At 34.7% G+C, this 22535-nt stretch overlaps 1 protein-coding gene across 1 annotated transcript in view; it reads left to right on the top strand.

The window, feature by feature from the left end:
• The window catches only part of LOC106873736 (electron transfer flavoprotein-ubiquinone oxidoreductase, mitochondrial), a 77092-nt gene that overhangs the window by 7234 nt on the left and 47323 nt on the right, over positions 1 to 22535 (top strand). The window contains exon 2 of the mRNA XM_014921228.3: positions 16943 to 17041. Coding sequence (XP_014776714.1) covers positions 16943 to 17041 — 99 coding nt within the window. The remainder of the gene's footprint in view (positions 1 to 16942; positions 17042 to 22535) is intronic.

Here is a 22535-nt window from a genome sequence, read left to right as displayed (position 1 = left end):
AAGATCTAAAGAGGTTACATTACCATACAAAATGCCAGGCTTGTTATTCATATCTCAATACTGATCGTTATCAATGCAAACAATTTCTCTGGATTTGATGCAAAGCATTTATGTTATGTTGTACAAAGTGACAATGGTAGCTTGATCCTCCTATTCTGTATCAATCTTGATTAAACAAACCTTTGATCCAAATTTTTTCAGTTCTAATGTGTATCCTTCCTTGTTTAACCTTTTAGCATTTAAACAGGCCGTATTTAACCCTAATATTGTTTTATGTTCAAATTTGTCAGATCCAGCCTCTCACACCTACTCTACAACATCATTCTAGAAATAAAAAAAATCATTACAACGAACCTTGAAGATACAAGGTAGTGCAAGATTGAGTATCCCTTCTTTTAATATGGTAGGGTGTGATTTGAGGTTAATCAATGTCCTGTAGTGTTCTCTCACTCTCTCTCTCTCTCTCTCTCTCTCTATATATATATATATATATATATATATATATATAGAGAGAGAGAGAGAGAGAGAGACAGCAATAAGAAAATGGAGGGGAATAGGTGGTATTTATCAACTTGCAGACATTGTATTGTGTCAATTTACCTGTTTATTTGTTATCTAAGAGGACAATAATAACAATATACAAACACATGTGACATATTATGTCATATCAGTAATTAAAAAAGGACATCTAGTGACTATCCCTTAGTGAGTTGGATTCACAATCCCTAACTTTCTTGGATATATATATATATATATATATATATATATATATATATATATATATATATATATATATATACATATATATATAATAAATTCCTTGATCCTGAGATTTTGACAAAATGCATATAGTCTAGTTTAAATATCATAAAAATGTAAACTGTTGCATGAATCATCATTTAACATCTCTTTTTCCTTCCATACTGGCAAAGGTTGGATAGTTCGACTAGAGCTGGCAAGCTGGAGAGCTGCACCAGGCTCCAGTCTGATTTGGCGTTGTCTCTACAGCTTCCTAACGCCAGCCACATTACAGAGTGTGCCAGATGCTTCTATGTGGCACTGGCATAGGACACTTGCAGGCCAATCCTCTCCACCAGGGTAGCAGCCTTAACACTTCTACTGTGGAGGACAGGTAGATGAAATTTGTTGATACAAAATCAACATCATTAGTGTACATTGTGAATGTGGTGTTTTTAAACTGTTAGTATGTCCTTTCACCTGCAAAGAGAGGTTGAAAATAGTTAAGTTGATTACATGTTTCCACCTATATTTACGAGATTTATTTCCTAATTAAATTACTCTTTACTCTTTTACTTGTTTCAGTCATTTGACTGTAGCCATGCTGGAGCACCACCTTTAGTTGAGCAAATCGACCCCAGGACTTATTCTTTGTAAGCCTAGTACTTATTCTATCGGTCTCTTTTGCCGAACCGCTAAGTTACGGGGACGTAAACACACCAGCATTGGTTGTCATGCGATGTTGGGGAGACAAACACAGACACACAAACACATATATATATATACATATATACTACGGGCTTCTTTCAGTTTCCATCTACCAAATCCACTCACAAGGCTTTGGTTGGCCTGAGGCTATAGTAGAAGACACTTGCCCAAGGTGCTACGCAGTGGGACTAAACCCGGAACCATGTTGTTCATTAGCAAGCTACTTACCACACAATAAATTTATTATTAATAAATATCACTGAATTCTAATTCACTTCTTGAGGTGTTAACCGCCATTAAACTTGAAAATTGAAGGAAGAAATTTATTTGATAAAACACAAAAAAATATACTCAACATATATGATGCAAACAGGAGGTTTTGTGACAGAAATTTCTTTCTAAAATGTGATTAAATTTTGTTTCTTGCATCAGCTTTTTGGGATCTATTTTAAAACGGGGGCGCCAGTTTTCATTTATGTTTTATGTAGTGTTTTTGGTACGGAAAGACTTTCAAGCTTCGTATACTTATCTATTTTGTGTTATAGAACAGAAAAATATTTTTGTATTCGAATTTATTTCATGTAAAAAATTGTCTTATTTCGATAATTTCTACTAATCACTAACGTCTATTCAGTTGAAAACAGTTAGCGCTGTAACGGTGTATATCGTATTAATCCCCTAACCCTAACTAGACTGTTAACCGTAACCGTAACCCTAACCCTAACTCTAGAATCCGAACTCTAAAATTGTTACACACATAGATACGCACAGCGTAATTTATTATATAAACAATATATGCGTATAAATTACGATTAAACCGGATGAAATATGTCACAGGGAATAACATTTTTATGACCGCCCAGCAGTAACTCTATTGAGCTGAATAGACGTCAGTGATTGGTTGAAATTACAGAAATACGACAACTTTAACATGGAATAACTTGCGATGTACGTTTTTTTGTTAAGAAGACTAAGAGTAAAAGATGTTTTATATGACACATTCTACCAGTGTCCCAAGTTTCAAAGTGTTTCGTTAGTGTTTCGTTAAGAAAATACTGGCACCCCCGTTTTAAAATAGATCCGCTTTTGGCCCTCAAATAGCATATTCATTTGGTTTAGGACTTGGCAAAAGGTATGCCAAGATCTGCAGCTTTGAACTTTGAGTGAAGGCTGCTATTTCTAGCCAGTCAAGCAACCACTTTGAGGCTTGTTGTGAAAAAATGTTTCCAGCTGAGTGGGGAGAGGAGTTTCAGAAAATTCACATGACTCAGCTTTGTTTCCTCACAACTTTTGAAAAAATGGGTATTTTTAAATGAAAATTTCAACGAATACCTTTCAGAGTGTGTAAATTACAATTACATAGGAATTTGATATGGAAATAAAAATTGGTGGGATAGTGCACATACATACTGACACTCATCACATTTTTTTTTTTTTTTTGAAAAATTTTTTTCACTACAAATTCTACTATAATTAGAATCTACATCATCTGAAGTATATTTATAGAAAAGTTCATCCAAAATAAAGAATTCATTAAAAAATATCCACTTTTCTATGAGGAAAGAAATTCGTTGGGTCACATAGGTGTAGGTATGTTGCAGCTAACTGCAGCCGGTTTATTACGGATTTCATGCATTACCAGAAATCCGTAATAAACAAGTATTACTTTCATTCTAATCGTCATTCATACACACATAATTTTTCTCGTCTGGCCGTAAGGCCTTTTCTGTTTGTTTTCCTGTCTTGTTTTTTGTCCGCCACTACATTCCTCCATGGCAAGATTTAATTTGCGTATACAAATTTAATCTGCGGTCCATGGGATGAGCCGTTTTAACGATGCGTCCTGCCCAAGCTCTTCGAAACGCCGGTGTTAAAACGTGGGTAGCTGATGAAGTAGAATGTTCTCTATGTGGCTTGTGTTTTCTCGTCTACGTTTTGTTTGCAATGTCCTGTACCCAGATATGCACCTATACATACAGGTGGATGTCGGTATGCACATACCTGTACGTATATATGCATATACTCATTTACCATTTGTTTATATATATATATATATATATATATATATATATATATATATATATATATATGGTATTCTTTCGTTATGCGTTGCAGTACATACAGCATTCCGTAAAAAACTTTTATTTATTTCTTTTTGTGGGTGGGAATGTACATTTCCTTTGATCTCACAATAAAGTGAAACAGAAATTTGACAGGGAGGTGTGTATATGTCGATAGGAGCTGCGAGACAGAAAGTGTGTGTATGTGAGAGAGAGATAAGTGTATGTGCATGTGAAAGAGTAAGTAACATCGTACATCTTTAAATTTATTTTTCCTCGCATCTTTTTGAGTGTGTGAGTGATTGACTGAGAGAGAGAGAGAGGTGTGTGTTGTCGGAAAGAGAGAGAAAGAGCGTAAATTTTATTTACTTTTTCTTCCATCTTTTTTTAGTGAGTGTGTACACATACACACATCTCTCTCTGTCAAAAACTAAAAAAAGATGCGTGAAAAAGTAAATAAAATTTACGCTCTCTCTTTCTCTTTCCGACAACACTTCTCTCTCTCTCTCTCTCTATCTCAGTCAATCACACACACACTCAACAAGATGCGAAACAACAACACACATCTCTCTTTTTCTTTCTCTCTCTCGCTCTCTCACATACACAACACACTTTCTGTCTCGCGCCCCAACATATATACACACGTCCCTATCAAATTTCTGTTTCACTTTATCGTGAGATCAAAGGAAATGTACGTTTCCATCCACAAAAATATATATATATATATATATATATATATAGCTGTGATAAACTGCAAACAACAAGCAAAAAGAAAAAAGGCAAACAACAAGCAAGAAGAAAAAAACATACCTTCTCTCTCTCTCTTACACACACGTCATTTATCTATCACCTCTCTTTCGCGTCCTTTCCCACTTCCCTAACACAACATTTTTACGAAGACTGCCGAATTGATGTAAATAAAGAGATGACAGAAAAAAGATTAGTATCGAAAGATATAGATATGGTAATCTTCAAGTTTTTTTTTTGGGGGGGGGGGGGTAAATCACACACGTATTTTCTTGGGGGGGGGTTGTAAAACAGCATGCGACGGAAGGAGAGAACTTTTATCGATGAAAATGCTAATGAAATTCAACAGATTCAAGGGTCAGTATGCAGTTCTAGAAATTCACCTACTCAACATTATACACTTCAAAAATGGCAGCCAAAAAATAAACAAATATTTTTTCTTTTGGGGTTGAATTCCGCCATAGAAATTCATGTAGATAATATGCAAATAATTCATTCGATGTCCCAAATTGCCACCGAAGTTTTCTTTTCAATCTCATCCACAAGTTTTCTACATTCTGTGTATGAATTTCATTGTCGTTTGGATCTACAAAGTGGTCCCCATGCACAATAACTTCGTGGGTGTATGTACATCCTCCCAAGTTTGCGATATTGGCATAGGATGCCCACCCGTCACTGATTATGTGGGTTCCTGGCAAAATCCACCGCTGTATCAATTCCGACAGTGTCCGCTCTGTTCGGTCGGGCACTTCTACAAGGAAACACTTCCCTGAGTCTCTTTCAACACCTCCGAAAACCCAGTGGCCAGGTCTCCACAGCCCACGGTGGTACTTTCGATACACCATTCCAACATTCTGTGTCTTGAACAGCTGCATAACTCACTAATATTCCAATATTTTTCTAATATTAATTCACGAGTAAATATTTCATTTTCAGGAACAATAAGTTGTTGTGCAGCCTGTCTTCCACGAGGCATTTTCGATCTCTCAGCCGGTACTATGATATTCAATGGCGTGTGTGATTTATATATAAACAGTTAACTTCAATCAAATCACGTGCGTGATTTATTTATAAACAGAGTAGTACAGAGAATACTGGTAAGACATTCAGTTACTTCCCTTGAATTTTTGTTTTACCCCCCTAAACTTGAAGATTACCTATATATATATATATATATATATATATATATATATATATGGGAGAATGTACGAAAAAACAACAACAGACGAGGACAGGTGGTGTAAATAACAAAAGGATGTATTAGTATGACGCTCGGGAATACGGAAAGTCTTTGACGTTTCGAGCTACGCTCTTCAACAGAAAGAATACGGAGACAAGGAGAAAAACACGGATATATATATATATATATATATCAGCAACAGCAGCATTTTTTTATCATCCATTTTCCTTGTTGATAAAAAATTTCTTCCAGTGATGTTTAACACTGGAACAATAAGCAAATGAAATATATCCAGTAAACTAAGTTGATTTCAATTTTTGGACAAAATACATATTGAATATGTTTTGCTGTGGAGGTCTAAGATGAAAGTAAGTCTGTTGCTTTCAACAGTTAACTTTAAAGACAAGATCCATCCACTCCAGCTAATCTGACGCTATTTTGAATTGATCTTATAGTTATCTCCCTTGCTTCTTGATTTTAGATCTTAACACTGAGAGAAAGTTCTTGTTTGGATAATGTCAGTCACAATGTTTAAACTCTGTATTACCAATACCCTATTGTATTGATATTTAGTATACAGAATGCTCCCTTGAGAACCTCTTTTCGAATAGATGTTGATCACACACTAGTTACCCTGAAACTTCGCATTTTCTATATAACTCTTGTCAAATTAAGATCTGCTGTTTCTCAGAAAGATCTATTTAGACCAGAGTTCACCAAACTTTTTCGACCATTGACACCTCCTCTTAGCCACTTTTTCCACATTGACCATCCTCCTCATTTAAAATATCTTAATACCCTACCGTACCATATCTTAAATGCATACTGGGTACTGATGCTCGCAATTAAAATGTCATCTAAAATATACATGTACAACAAATTAAGAAATTCTATTGAAGATGACACTTTTTACATTTAAAACTACGGATCTTGTCTTTCTCATTCACAAAATGAGCCCCCTTTAATTTTGTTCAGATTGCTTTCAATTTTGGTGTATCGATGCAGCTCTGAATTTTGATTACAGTCAACCAATTTCTCTATCTCGTAAATTAAAGTATTTGATGTTATTTGGAATTAAAGTTGGGAAATTTGGGTAATTTTAGCCATTCAACAGACAGCATGACATTAGCAGCTTGTTACCATGACAACTGCACGCTATGTTGTGGTTCACCGTTGTCTGTGCCACTGTTATCTATGTTGATTTTTCACACTTGATTCTTCACACCATGAGATTCTTTTCACCTGCATGTTTTGTTTTAATTTTTCTGTGTGTTAGTTGTTGACCAGTGTTATTTCTGATCGTAGTTTACAAGTCCAAGCATGAAAATGTTACTCAACTTTAGAGTTTTGGAGACAGACGCCCCCTTCACACACACACACACACATTAATGCATAGATGTACATATAAACTTATATATGAATACATACATCCACATTCACTTATCTATTAATTATGTACACAAATACATGACAGGTATACATGATACTGAAATAGGCATAAAGTAAAAACATGCAGACAAATGTATTAATATAACAAATTTTAAAAAGTAATAAAAACATACAATCAATGAAGAGACAAAAGAAAAAGTACAATGATACATGTTGATTTTATTAGGTATTTCTGTTTATTTAGAAACCTACAATGAACAGGTCATGTTACAGGTGCTAAACTATAAATTTCACAGGGTACAACCTTAAAATTGACACCGCTCTGCTAATCACAGAAAATTTCTGTCTCACTATTAGCTAAAAAAAAAAGTTTTTCCAAACCTCTGTAACTCTTTCCTACAGTTTTTTTCTCCACAACATCATACCTTCACAGCAATGAGATTGGAAGACTACATTATTATAGCCAATATTCAGATTTTTTACTTCCTTTTAAAAAATACATATTTTGCGAATGAAAAAAAACTAGATCTAAAACTACATGTACAAATGTACAAGTATGCAGTATTAAACTTTCAAGTTTTATGAAATTGTTTCCATGATTAGAAAATGTGAAAAACGCATCATATTGCTGGAATATCTTTTATTGAAATTGACAACATCAATGTGAGGGTTGAGCATGGTGCTCACTAACTATTTCAAGCAGTTCATCTAGGTGAGCTGGTCTTTCGCATGCCAACGCCCATTCAACCCTTGGCTATCATCAAACCCCTGTAATTCCTTGCCGACCCCTAAGGGGTCCCTCAGTCCCCACTTGGCAACCCCTGATTTAGACAATATACATGAAATATCTTAGACATACTAAAAAGAAAAGCAGTTATACTCTACAGGGTGATTGGTGTTAGGAAGGGCATCCAGCCATAAGAACCATGCCAAAACAAATACAGTAGCCTGGGATAGTCTTCTACTTGGCCGGTTCCTGTCTAACCATCCAACTCATGCTAGCATGGAAAATGGGCATTAAATGATGATGATGATGATGATGATGATACACAGGTTTGAAATCCACTAATGTGATTGTTTGGTGAATATAAGAGACAAGTACTTAATTTAAGTGCAAGTTGTTTATTAGTATATTGAATAAATTAGTATAGATGTGTGTGCATATGCATACACACTTATGAATTTATTCTCTGTCTTAAAAATTCATCTCCATGAGAAATACAGACCTGGTCTGACCAATATATATATATATATGTAGAGAGAGGAGGGGGCAAACAGATGTATTTATGTGAGGGGTGTGTGTGTCTGTGTATTGAGTGAGGCTTAGTGGTCAGGATGTTGCACTCACAATCTCTAGACTGGGCGGTGCATTGTCTTCTTGAGCAAAACACTCCATTTGACATTGCTCTGCAATCATTTCAAAGCACACTTGTGCACCTATACAGGCAGTATTGATTTGATGGAAGTAGCAATCTAATGTACATCATGTACATTTTATCACTATAAAAAATCCTTTGTGCAGGTCATCCAGCAAAAACTGAATGCTCATATGTCATCTTCAGCAGGAGATTCCACCATGCATATATATATATATATATATATATATATATATATATATAGAATTAGTAGTGTACATTTAAACACAAAAGAGGTGACTCTTAACAAGCAGCCTTACATGCTAGAAGTAGCAGTCAAAATGACCAAAACCACATTTAAGAGCAATTTCAAAGGGAATGAAAAATAAAAACTTTTACCTTGTTTTTTTTACAGCCATACCTAGGTTTCATAAAGCAAGATAAAAGTTTTTATTTTTCATTCCCCTCGAAATTCCTCTTAAATGTGGTTTTGGTCATTTTGACTGCTACTTCTAGCTGCCTGATAAGGGTCGCCTCTTTTGTGTTTAAATGTACACTAATTTTATATGAAAAATATGTTGTCTAGTGACTTGTTATAGATGCTAGGCCACTGGTAGTGTAATTTCTAAAATTTCGCTACCCTATATTTTATGAATATTAAATATATATATATATATATATATATATATATATATATAACTTTACGATGAAACTAAACAAACAAAGTTTGTCTTTAGAAGCATTGAGATGTAGTAAGATACAGAAATAAATTTATTTCTCAAACGCGTGATAATGCTATAAATAGCGTGATCAGGATAAATTATCCATATAATGCAGAAAAATACGTTACTGGCCAGCCATGAGACTCGAACTCACATCTCTGTGATTACATGTCAAGTGTTTTACCATTAAACTAAACTGCCCAGCAACGAATTCTTCTGCAATTTTAGAACTTATAAATTTAGCTTCATAAGACGCTAACGTTAAATTCAACTTTACGATGAAAGTAAACAAACAAAGTTTGTCTTTAGAAGCATTGAGAAATGGTAAAACACTTGACATGTAATCACAGAGATGTGAGTTCGAGTTTCATGGCTGGCCGGTAACGTATTTTTCTGCATTATATGGATACTTTATCCTGATCACGCTATTCATAGCATTATCACGCGTTTGAGAAATAAATTTATTATATATATGCACACACTAATACAGATAGTAAGGCCCCAGATGCGATGGCCATTTATGGTGATTGCTAACATGTTTCCAGTGTGCAACCAATCACAGCATCAAAAATGCCTGGAATAGGAGCATTGTCAACTCAATTGTCTCATATCCTTTGTATTGTCGTCAGCATCAGGGAACAAAGGTAGGGCACTGGGAAGCCAAGGGTTCTCCTACTCTAGTATTGGGGTGTGGAGGAAAATGTTTCAAGCAATCTTTACACTGCATTGTCTTGCAGCTATGGAGAGGAGACTGAGAATGGAAAAGGGTAAGGAAAATCTTGGGGACAGTAAAAAGAAAAAATGTAGGGAAGAGAAAAGGAATTGGTACAAGGTAAAAACAAGTTGGTTTCACTTGCAGAAGGGTGTCTATGCACTCTTAAGATCTTGGATGTCATTGTTGTGTGGATCAGTAGGGAAAACCCAATGTAAATGCTGAAGGAAGAACAGCAAGACGAGATGGGTGATCATAGCACTGAACAAACTATGGAAGAGAATGTGTGGATCTTAGGAGATAGTAAAGAATTTTTATTGTTTTATTTTGTTTTGTTTTTCTTAAATAAAGAAAACTAGCAACAGTAGCAACATCAATCACCTTCATCATTGTAGTCATTGTCATCATCATCAATATTAAGGGTAGTGGATTAGTAGAACTGATAGGAAGCTGACAAAGTATCTTGTAGTTTTTAGCTACATCTATTTATATTTTGTGGTTTTTAGCTACATCCATTTATAAGTTTCTCTGTTGTTGACTTAGTCTTTCATCCATCTGGGGTTAATCAAAATAAGTACAACTCAATGTAATCAAGTTAATGAGAAAAGACAATATGATCTTTGTTATAAGCAAGAGACAACTGTATACATAATTTCTTCTCTGCAAACAAATGGGAACTATATTATCCTGATAAAACCCCACAAACCAAAATATATGTACATAATTATACTTTACTGCAACAAAGATTTAAATCAACTCAACAATTTCTCATTTCCTCTAAATTATTTCCAGTTACTAGCATTGCCAAACATTTTTTTTTTTGTCTTCCACTTATGAGGAAAGTTTTTAAAAATTTTTTATTTAATGTGCATAGCATTCAATTCTACTGCCTTTTGACTTGTGTGAGAGTATGTGCAAGCATGCATGCCTATAAAGTTAGCCAAAAAATTTTTATTCTTTAACCTTTTAACATTTAAATCAATCTTATCTGGCCAAATATAATTTTATCTGTTTTACATTCAAACTGGCCATATCTGGCCTTTCCCATCTACCTATACTGTCATTCTAAAAACAAAATCTCAAAGTGACAAGATTGTAGCAGAAGTGATTTACACTGTCATTATGTGTGAGATATTTTCATTATGGTTGTTTAGGCTTAAATACCCAGATATTGGCTCCACAGACCTTTTCATTCCAGAAGGTCACATGAACTTGTGATTAGCTGAACTTGTTGTTTGTATTGGTCGGTTTCCAGCCATCCAATCATGTTGGCACAACAGTTCATTTTTCCTTACATGGGAAATTAATTACCAGCTCTAGGAGCCTACTGATCTCTATAAGAATGGCAGTTCATGACTGCACTTTGTCTTTGGTACATGCCACTCGTCTCTGACAATGACGTATCTGACACCAGCTAGTCTCCACTTTCATCTCTACCAGATACCTGCCTACATCATTGCTGTATGAAGACCACACAAACAACAGACCAATGGCTGCCTCTACATACCACCAAACAATATATCAACTATGTTTACAAGATCCAGCCTAACCACAAAGTCTCTCACACATCTTTGTTGTAACCTGTTATTTTATTTTATTTCATGTATGGCATTCATTGTATTTTATAACGGAGAATAAATCGTTGTTTACCGGTTCATTTTCGTCTCATGTCACTTGTGGTTGATGCATCAGACACAGCTGTTGGTGCTGTTTTACAGCAGTTTCATTCAGAACAGCTACAACCTCTTGTATTTTTCTCCTGGAAGTTGAAACCTGCCGAGACACAATACAGTATGTTTGGATGAGCTATTGGCCATCTACGTTGCCATAAAACATTTTTGGCATATTCTCGAGAGAAGAAAGTTTACAACCTACACAGATCTTAAGCTTCTTACTTTTGCCTTACAATCAAAGCCAGAAAAATATTCACCAAGGGAAACTAGACATCTCGACTTTATTTCTCAGTTTTCAACTGATATACAGCATATCTCAGGTTCCTGCAATACTGAGGCAGATGCATTGTCTCGTCTGCCTATAAAATTCTTTGCTGTCTGCTTTGGAAATCAACTTGACTGCTTTATCATCCGACCAACCTCCACTGGACTCGTTAGACACCTCATCCACGGTTTTTGCAACATCTAAGTTCAAATATCTGCTGTTGTCAACTGCTGATAAAGAAATATTGTGTGACATATCTACTGATGTACCATGTCCTTTTGTTCCTGAGAAGCATCGACAAGTTGTTTTTGATGCTTTGCACAATCTATCTCATCCTGGCGCTACTGCCTGAGTAAAGCTCATTTCAGCTAGATTCTTCTGGTCTAATACGAGGCATAACATTACTGAGTGGTCTCGTTCTTGTCTTCCGTGCCAAAAATCAAAGGTACATAAGCACATCCATGCACCCCTGAACACTTTCAGTACTCCTGACGCTTGTTTTCACCATGTTCACATTGATCTTGTTGGACCCTGGCCTGTCAGTGAGGGATTTTCTTATATCCTGACTTGTATTAATTGTTTTTTCTCATTGGCCTGAGGCTATACCAGTAAGTGATATTTCTGTGGCATTGGTAGCACAAGCCCTTGTTGCGGGTTGGATTTCGCACTACAGCGATCTTACCACTATTACCATGGATCGAGGTAGACAGTTTGAATCCCATCTTTTTGCGGGACTGTCTAGAATCATCGGTGCTCAAAGAATTCATACAACTAGCTATCATCCTGTGTCAAATGGAATGGTGGAATGTTTCTACCATCAGTTGAAAGCTGCTTTTAGAGCCTCTCCTAATATTCAACATTAGACCAAGTATCTTCCTATTGTTCTCCTTGTATCCAAACTTCAATTAAGAAAGACATTGGTTTTTCTCCTGTGGAGCTATTGTATGGTGTTCCTTTGTCTTTGCCTAGGCAGATGCTTGCTCCTATTGATTTGAGTTCACAGGATCCTAACCTATATGTTGATCGCATACATGCCTATTTTCAGGAGTTACCACCAACGAGCACTCGACAGCAAACTATTAAATCTTTGGTTCCAGAGAACATTGCCTCGTGTACACATGTCTTTGTTAGAAAAGATGCAGTGAGAAGTCCTCTCACTCCACCTTATTCAGGACCTTATCACGTGTTGGCACACATTGATAAACATTTTACCATAGATTTGAATGGTTTTAGAGAAACAGTCTCACTTGATAGACTTAAATGAGCTTATACAGATGCTCTCACACCTGAGCCTCATACACACCCATCCTACACTATACAGCATGAAAGTAACACACCAATGCATTCACCACAAGCTCATTCACACACAACTCCCCCTTCACCAACATACATCGTGACAACCCATAGTGGTCGTCATGTACATTGGCCCAAGAAACTTTGTAAAACAATATTCATATGAACTGTTTCTTAATGCATATTATTTTGCCTTTCTTTTTTAATACACTAATGTTTCCTTTTCTCTGTATGTGAACGTTTGTTGACTTTTATAGGCATGTGCCTACTGTTGCATTTAAATTGTTACTTTTTACCTTTTTCATAACATTTTTTTTATTCATATGCTTACATTTGTAAATATTCTGTACTTTGTTGTTTAAAATATTTTTTTGCAACATTCATATGTACATTGCACCATATTATTGTGCCTTTTTTAGTGAGTTATATCACTATAACAGTGTCTGTTAAGCTTTTTTGCCTGACACCTTGTACGTTGGATATTATCTCATGCTTTCTGTGCTCATCAGACACAGCTTACCTCTATTGGACCCATGGTTAGTCAAGTAATTAATAGAAAAAGTTGTCTGTCTTTTACAATGTGCCTACATGCAATTCTGTTGTTCTTGCAAATTTTAGCAACTGTGCTTGAAAATAGGGATCTTTCTGAATTGACGGGCACCACTTTTCATTTATGTTTTATGTAGTGTTTTTGGTACCGAAACACTTTCAAACTTCGTATACTTGTATATTTTGTGTTATAGAACAGATAAAAATTTTTGTATTCGAAGTTATTTCATGTAAAAAATTGTCGTATTTCGATAATTTCAACCAATCACTGACGTCTATTGAGGTGAAAACAATTACTGCCGTGGAATGTAAACAACATGTTGTAACGGTGTCATGGAATCTTTTCCTTTGAATACTGTTGGCGGTACTGTTATTTATGACATCGTTCGTACATTTGTACTGGTTTTAGCTTTAGAGTTTTAGGGTTAGGATTCGAGTTTTAGAGTTAGGGTTAGGGTTCTAGTTTTAGAGTTAGGGTTAGGGTTAGGGTTATGATTATTTTTGCCATAACCTCACTCCTAACCCTAACCCTAACATCCGAACCCTAACCCTAAAGCCCTAAACCCTTACTAGGGAATAACGATATAATTAACAGAGAATAACAATCTTGACACCAGCAAAAATTATTGTTTACAAAAACAGCAGTAACTGTATTCAGCTGAATAGACGTTAGTGATTGGTTGAAATTACAGAAATATGACAATTTTAACATGAAATAACTTGCAATGTACAAATTTTTGTTAAGAAGGCTAAGAGAAAAAGATGTTTTATATGACACATTCTACCAGTATCCCAAGTTTGAAAGTGTTTCATTAAGAAAACAAGTGGTGCCCGTCAATTCAGAAAGATCCTAATTTGTTTCCTGGAACTACTGTGAGCTCTCATTATATTTGCCAGAATATATACTTTCTGTCATTATGGATCTGGCTTCCATTCTGATATTGCAACGTTTATCCATACACATATGTGGCATTTCTTTTTTTACATGCACTTGTATGAATATTTAGTTCTTGTTGTAAACATGTGTTTTTGCTGGACAATTGTTTAATACCCATTGTTTTACTATCGACTTTCAGTCTGCTGAGGGGTAATGTAGTAAGACATGATAAGTTTATTTTTTTCCTGCAGCGCGAGTTGGTTGTTTAAGACAGACACTAACCAGTTAAGGTTGGCATTGCACAAATCCAAACAACTTCCACCCAAGTTGAAAATGCATTTAAAAGCAGTAAGTTGAGTTAGTTGCTGTGAAGACGTTGAACCATTAACAATGTACTGTCAAGCTTCTCATTCTGTCAATTTCATCTAGAACCTAGAAGATTAATTGTTCAATTTCTTAGTCACTATAACTACTGAGCTAAGATTTTTTTAGCAAGTCAAAATCATTATGCCCTCTTCTTCACTTGGCATTTGTCTCCTTTTTTAAGCTGTTATGAAGCTTATATTGTTTTACCATGTTTGCTGAAATTGACTGCTTCAGCAAGATTAGTTTGTCCGGCTTTGTACTATGGGATTAATACCCAGTACCAGACCAAATAACCTGTAAAAATTAGTAGGCGCAACCAAATACATTCATGTCTTGCTATGTTATTCCTGTCTGACTGAAGGTCCAAATTTTGATTGTTTACACACACAGTGAATATTCCTGTAATACATGTTTGTTTAGCGTTGTTTTGAAACCGTAAATAAAAGTGTCGCATTTTGAACTTGAATACAACTCATTGCCTTCTGATACTTTCTGTGTAGCATCTATCAAACATTTATTTTTACTAAAAGATAATGTAATATTAATTAATTCATTTTATGTTTGACAGAATAATCTTAATACTAAAGGGTAAAACTATGTACATAAAAGGGTTTTATAAATGTTTTTATGATAAATATCAGTTTAGACTATAAAGCAGTGAGATTACTACATTGTGTTCTCTATAATTGCAGTAATTTCACAACACCAGTTAATGTTTGCTCACAAGAAAAGCCGTAGCTTCCATAGTAATCCTTTCATTTTAAAACACCACCACATGTTTAATTAAATATTTTCATAGATGCTGCCACTTGGAGATGGTAGAATTCCTTCAGTGAAAGTATCATTTAAAGAAGTTGCAATGTTAAAGTTTCTTTTGATAATATATATTACCATGTCAATGTCACATGACTCTACAATAATATGTTTATAGTCGTTTGCCATAATGTAAATTTTGTATAAATAATTTTTTTTAAATATAAAAAAGAAAGAAAAGAGAAAAAATGTATATACAACAGGTGGCATAAGAAGTTTTTCATAAAAGCCTCTCAGAAGGCCAATTTTCATTTGAAAAATGATGCAAACAACTCAGCAGTGTCACACACAAGCCACAGAGTAATCCCACAATAAGATGCTACAAGTCTTTTGTAGCATCAACAATTTGTTGAGTGTGTAAAAGTGCTAGACAACAATTGTTTTCACTAAAACCACTCGGGATGACAGCTCTCATTTAATGATAATAGAAATATTCTATCAGTATTTAGGATTGATTCCACGGTGAGTTTTTACAAGACATTTACCATAATATTGGTTATATAAAAACCACAGACAGCAGGTGATAAAAGAAGTTTTCCACTTATGATAAGCTTCACTAGGATATAGAACTATCTCATATAATACATGGATTCTACAATGGTGTGTTACAAGAGTTTTATTTAATATTGGCTATGAAGAAACTCAGACAACAGAAGTTTTATGAAACAAGATAATTGAAGAAACAAATGAATTTATGGAAGTTGAACTCCACAATGTTCATCATTTAGAACATTGTGTAAAATAATTATATTGACGAAGTTATCTCCCCGGAACTAATCTGCTTTGACTTTATTTTTCCTGGTGTGTCTAGTTTTTTAATATCATTGAATTACCAGTGGCAAGGCTATATTACCCTACTAGATACCAGAGACATATTCCATTATTGTATATGTGGGAGGCTTATTTAGACTGAGCAAAATATTCACAACTACTCAAGAAACAAAATACTTTGAGGCTCTGAATATATAGTATGGTTGCTACAGCTTAACCAAATGGTCATACAGACATTAAAAATGTTTAAAACATATTTCCATTAAAAAATTTTTTTTAATTAACTTGTAGTGGCGCGAAATTATGGTTGCCATTAAGGAAGTACAATCTACGCATACACAAGGGACTTGCCTTCCCGGAAGCCCCTCGAGTGTGCATGTGTAGTAAAACCAGTACTTAAAGCGCTTCGCGCGCTTTCTAACTCTTTTTAGCACGATGCCTTCGATGTAACAACAACTTGCTCCTCTCAGATGCTTCAACGAAGCTCTTAATATCTAGATGCCGATTACAAGTTAACCAACAAGTTAACTAGGCTGAATGACACAGGATTTGTAAAGCCAAGCATCACCAAAATAAAACTTATTTTATTATTTTGTTAATTGTTCTACTGTTTTCTTAATATATAAATTTGTTGAAAGGTGATAGAGAGAGACTAAAGTCTCTATTGCAACTATCAACCTTTTACAAACTAAAAATAACTATTGTTATTTGGTTGTCATTTCAGTTCTCAGTGGATTCAAGAATGTACGCCAGTATTCTTCAGCAGCAAAAATCACAACACATTACACAATCCATCCAAGAAAGGATGATGAGCGATGGAAAGGTACGAGCATCCTGTTTGTATATACATCTATCTTCATTTATCATGGACGTATGGTTCCAAAAAACACAGTGTTAAATGAATCAGCTATAAATAGAACATATGGGGAAAATAGCTTTTGTTCCAAAACCCTGCCACTTGTCCCCTAACTTACCCAAATAACACCTCCAAACAATTTTTAACCACATATAATGATAGTGTTTTATGGTTGGTCTAATATTTAGAGTAAAATTTATGTTGAGTAAATAATAAATACACTCATCTCCATTCTTTGTTTGGATCAAGCGCTTTCATATTTTTTCCATTCACTGGTGGCATGTTAATGGGCACATTGTACGTAAATCCATATGAAAAAATATCCAGACTCACAACTTGATGATGTAAACACAAGCAATAATCAGTGCATTCTAGGTAACTGAGCATTGTGGATGATTGCTGGAATGTGCTTTTGTGCACCAAACAGAATCTTTGACCACTTGCTAAACCATCAGTGATAAATGAGAACAGATGTATAGATATAAATGTATGACAGGGATAAGAAATATGCTGGTGTGTGCATGTGTAAGTAGAGTCTGTTTTTTTTCATTAATATTAACAGGTTCCATGGAAATCCCACATTTTGTAAATCTTATTTCTATTTTGATCCTAAACTTATAGTTATTCACAACATTGTTTCATTATGCTAAAGATTTCATGATTTTGTTCTCTAGTTAAAGATTGCTAAAAGCATAATGCTCAAGCACATGTGACAACTGAATAATATCATAACAGTTTTGAATGTGCAAAAGTAATTTAGATAAATTTTGTCAGTTGTAAATTTTCTTCTGTTAAGTAATCAGTGATAATGCTAAACTGTTAGCATTAACTTAAAGAGTTTTCAGCATATAATAAATATATAAACTCTTTTTTATCTACTGAGTACCTTGTTTTCTCATTTGTACATGTTTGTGTGTATGTATATATATCTATATATAGAGAGAGAGAGTGAGAGAAAGAGACAGGGCTTTAATTATTGTCATGCCTGTATAATTATGTTTGTACATGTGTGGAAATGAATGGTGAAGCACAAATTAGAAGCCTGATATATCTATGCTAAACTATAAAGAACACCAATCAATTGCTACAAATCTCAGCTGTAAATTACTTCATGTAAGATTATATAATCATCATGGATAGTTACAAAGATTTTTTTCCTATGATATATTCAAAAGAGAAAGGAACATACCTCTGACTTTTTCAAGCCCCCTCAGACTAGTGAGATTGTAGGGAAAACACAGAAAATTCCTGAGGGTGACAGTTCTAGGCCCAAAGAACTAAGTGAGATGTTTAATGCAGATATGAGAAATGAGACACAGTATGTGTGACAAAAGGTAAGCTTGATTAAAGATAATATACAGTTATCTCAAAGAAACAAAGGCTGTTGTAGTAACAATAGAATAGGTAGAGAGAGAGAGAAAGACAGAAAACAGTATGTCTGTGAGCCAGTGAGTGCAGTATTTTACAGGTGAGTGAATAATTGCTGACAATATGGAATAGCTTTCACCTGGATGTGGTATTGCATTTTATATGTGTATGTGGGCACAGTACTATGCTGGATACAGGAGCTGTTAGATCCAGTTGAAGATCTTATGTTCTCAAGAGTCAGCGAAGAGAAATTCTCAGAACAATTCTTTTGTAGTGACTTAGATGGGTTTTAGTTGTAGATTATTCATGACTATAAATGCTGAGTGGTTAAATTCACTTCAGAGCCCTGGAGTCCCAGGTCCCATTCCATTGCATGGAACTTTCAGCAAGTGCTGTTGCCAGAGTAAACAAACTATCTAGAAGTCCATCATATAGACTGCATCTGTAATTCAAAGGTAAAGCCTTATTCTTGTATCACACTAATTTCTACTTATGAATTATGTTAAGGATATACATGTTTATGGAATGCTCAGCCACTTCACATGATTCAGCAAGTGGAATATCCCATTTATTAAAGCTATATTGTGAAATCATTGTGGAACCCCATCATTCACAACTATATTATGTGTGGTACAAGTCTACTTCTTAGATATGTGTAGTGATTTTGTTACTTGACTGGGTTGTCATATCTCCATTGAAGAATTTTCGCAAGATGATTGTTCAAATTGTAAATGTGTGTGAAAAGTTAGGAAAAAGTAAAGTTGTGAAGAGTGTATGGGATGCACCAGAGTTTATAGAATGTAGGCCAGATAGAACATTGTCACCAACCTCATAAGGATCTTGTTATACAAGAAACAAGAGATGGAAAGATGCTACATGTAGGTAGCTCAGTTAGATGATTCTTATTCTAGACACAAAGGTCTTTGCTGATGTCAACTGTAAAAACATTGCTTTTGTTTAATATTTAGAGTAAACCATTTCATGTAGAAAGACACTATTGAATGACATAGGAGCAGAGCAAGTCTGATCTCACTGTGTAGAAACTATATTTGTAATTACCAAGGGATGACAGATCTTTCAAGGTGATGAAGGAGCTGATTGCTGACAACTGTTTCTATTGCCTGAAATGTTGGAATGGTTAAAGAGGTGAAACGGAATATACTGTGGCATGTTTCCAAATAGACTAGGATGCACTTTTGTAGAAAAAGAGAGGGCTTGGAGTGTTTGGCAAGGATAGGAGCTGACTCTAAATGGCACAGTTTGAGAATGGTGAAATACCTTTTCACATTGGAGCAATTGGATGTGTTTTTTACATTGTGACTGTGTAAGTGATGATGAAAGGTGAAGGCAAAGTGAAAGCTTTTTCAGCAAGTGTGCTGCTAAGAGAGCTTAGTTAAATAAAGAGTTGATGACAAGAAAACTATGCAAAGTTGGTTGAGAACCTCTTGATAATAGCCCAGAAGGCTCTGCTATAATTTGGTACCTAAGAAAGTTAGTAAACTGTTCAGTACACAAAAGCATCCTTTGCTTATCTGATAGCTATCTTTGGGCATTGGATAAAAGATCTCTTATAAATGGAGTTTTAAGCAGCACAATTGTGGACAAACCTCGTGAGGATATTGCAATTATAGACTTCAATTATGTTGAAAATATCTACGGAAGAAATATGACTGGAAGCATGGTTTTGGTCATTCACTTTATTTCGGACCAAAATGGCAGAGGGAGGGAAATACGTTTGCTTCCATATGTAGTGAAACTTGATCAGTTAGCTGATTTGGTAACAGAAGATATGAGATATTTTGTGAGAGGAGAATACTATGATGTATTTGTGTGTTTGTGTGTACATGTGTTTTAATTTTAATGTCTTATATAAGAAAGAGAAGTGCTCATGACACTTTTTTTTCTGAGCTTCCAAAACTGGTGATAGGAAGAAAGAGAGGAAGAAATCACCACAGTGCATTACGATATTGCATAATTGCATACATTCAGACCTGGACTGAATATATGTAATAAAGTAGACTTCACTAAAGGCATTAAACCAAGTGACAAATTATGTTTTCCATTTAAGAATTGTTCTACTTCATTTGACTGACTCTCACACAGTTTCTTTCTATCAAACTTCACCGAAAAGGCTTGGGTCAAATAAAAGGTGCCTACACAATAGAATCAGTGTTGAAACTGTATGATTACAAATCAGACTTCTTAACCTCTGAACATCTGTGCACCTTTATACAACATCAACCACCTCCTTTCTCTAATTTCCATATAACAACAAATGTACATTCACCATCTATAATACTGGCTATAAATAAACAGACTAAAAGTATAATATCCACAATCTTCCTTTCTATCAGCAACTCCAAAAAGTTTCAGACATGTCTAATATCTAACAATCATTTTCAACAATTAAAACATTCTAATGCAGGGAAAAAATACAAGAATATTTCTACAACATTCTTCACAGAACATAAAATATAGTCAAAGAAGGCAAAATTACACACACATTAAGAACACTCACAAGCATCACATTTGAAACATGATTAGTATTTTAGTCTATATAGCAGTTATCAGATAAGACAGTAGAAGCAAAGACAGTATAATACAGGGGTTAGTTTAGGGTTTAAGAATAAAAAATTGATCAGAAGTATTCGGTGTGTCTTTCAGAAATATGTGTAGGAGTGGAGCTAACAGTTGGTGTTGATAATTCGACCTCCCTGCTGGCAGTACCTGTGTTGTGGGTGGGAAGAACATGATTTATAAAGATGAGTTGTGTACACTGAAGTCCCAAATTGTGATGACTTCAAAGAGAGGTGAGGTGAAATTGTTGTCTTCAAGGTAGGAAGTGAGATAGTCAAACAACTGGTGATGATTGAAAGAATTTGGGGAATTGTAGCAATAACGTACAAAGTTAGAAGAATAAGACAGAGAGACTTTTAGACAGAATAACTGAAAAGTCATTATTACTGAAGTCCACTACTGAATATTGGAAAAAGTTATCTGCATATACGGAGGTTTAAATATGAAAACATAGAAATTTTTAATTTTTTAGGACAAGATTTACATGATGATAATTTTGTCAAACATTTTATATTTCTAAAATTGAATAATTTCTATTTTCAAATTTGAACTTTAATACTTTTTATCAATAGCTTTTTCTTTTATGGAGTTAAATCACAGTTTGTAAATAAATAACATGAAAAAAGAGCTTACTTGTCAAAAATGTGCGTTATTGTAGTGATAGTGACAAAGTTATCTCCCCTACATTGAAAGTAAAAATCCAGAATCCAAAGAAACTAGCAATATGTCAGAATCGACAAAAATTAATTCATTAAGAGTTACTAACGTGGAACTTGATTCACATAAGGATATATTGAACAAGTTTAGCAGCTTCAAAAAAAAAATGTGCAAAAGGCTGTCACAGGATTCAGACAGTAATATTCTATCGATGAACCTAATACTTGCCTTCTAATCCTTTTCTTGACATGAGCTGAAGAAGTTGTCCACTTGTTTATTGTTGTTGCTCCTTAGCCCTAGGTCAACTCTGATCAAGTAAACCTGTTATTAAGGACATTTTTCCTATGTACAGGTAACTCAAGGCCTCATTATCCAACATGTCCTTCTCTAAGATGGTATTTGTTGTGGAGCTAGTCACCATGCAGAATAGTGGCTTCTAGTGTTTCTGTGACCTCATCATCCTATCTCCTTTAGTTTGATATGCAACACCCTTGGTTTATTCTCAGAAATTTTAACCAAAGAAGAAAACCTGCTATGCCCTAAGTGTGTTTTTGCAGTCTTTCTAAAATCTTGCTTTTAAATACAGACATTGGCTTTCTTTTTTTTTTAATTGTATAATTTAATTTGATGCTTTACACATTCCTAACAAATGTTTGTGGCATTCTATGGTGTCGTGACACCCATACTGAAAACCACCAGTGTAGAGTCTCTCTCTCAGTTTGTTGTTCATCTGGTGATATAAATCTGTATCATTGAATTAATATGGAATAGGCCATTATATTCACCAATCATTTAGTACATCCCATAGATAAGAACCAAAATAAAAATCCAAAGAACACACAGTGAGTTATTTGATGAA

Source organism: Octopus bimaculoides, chromosome Z (genome assembly GCF_046866305.1).
Source record: "Octopus bimaculoides isolate indiv1 chromosome Z, ASM4686630v1, whole genome shotgun sequence".
In the NCBI taxonomy this organism is placed as follows: Eukaryota; Metazoa; Mollusca; class Cephalopoda; order Octopoda; family Octopodidae; genus Octopus; species Octopus bimaculoides.
The sequence above is the reverse complement of the archived record's forward strand: the minus strand, read 5'-3'. Positions and strand labels throughout refer to the sequence as shown.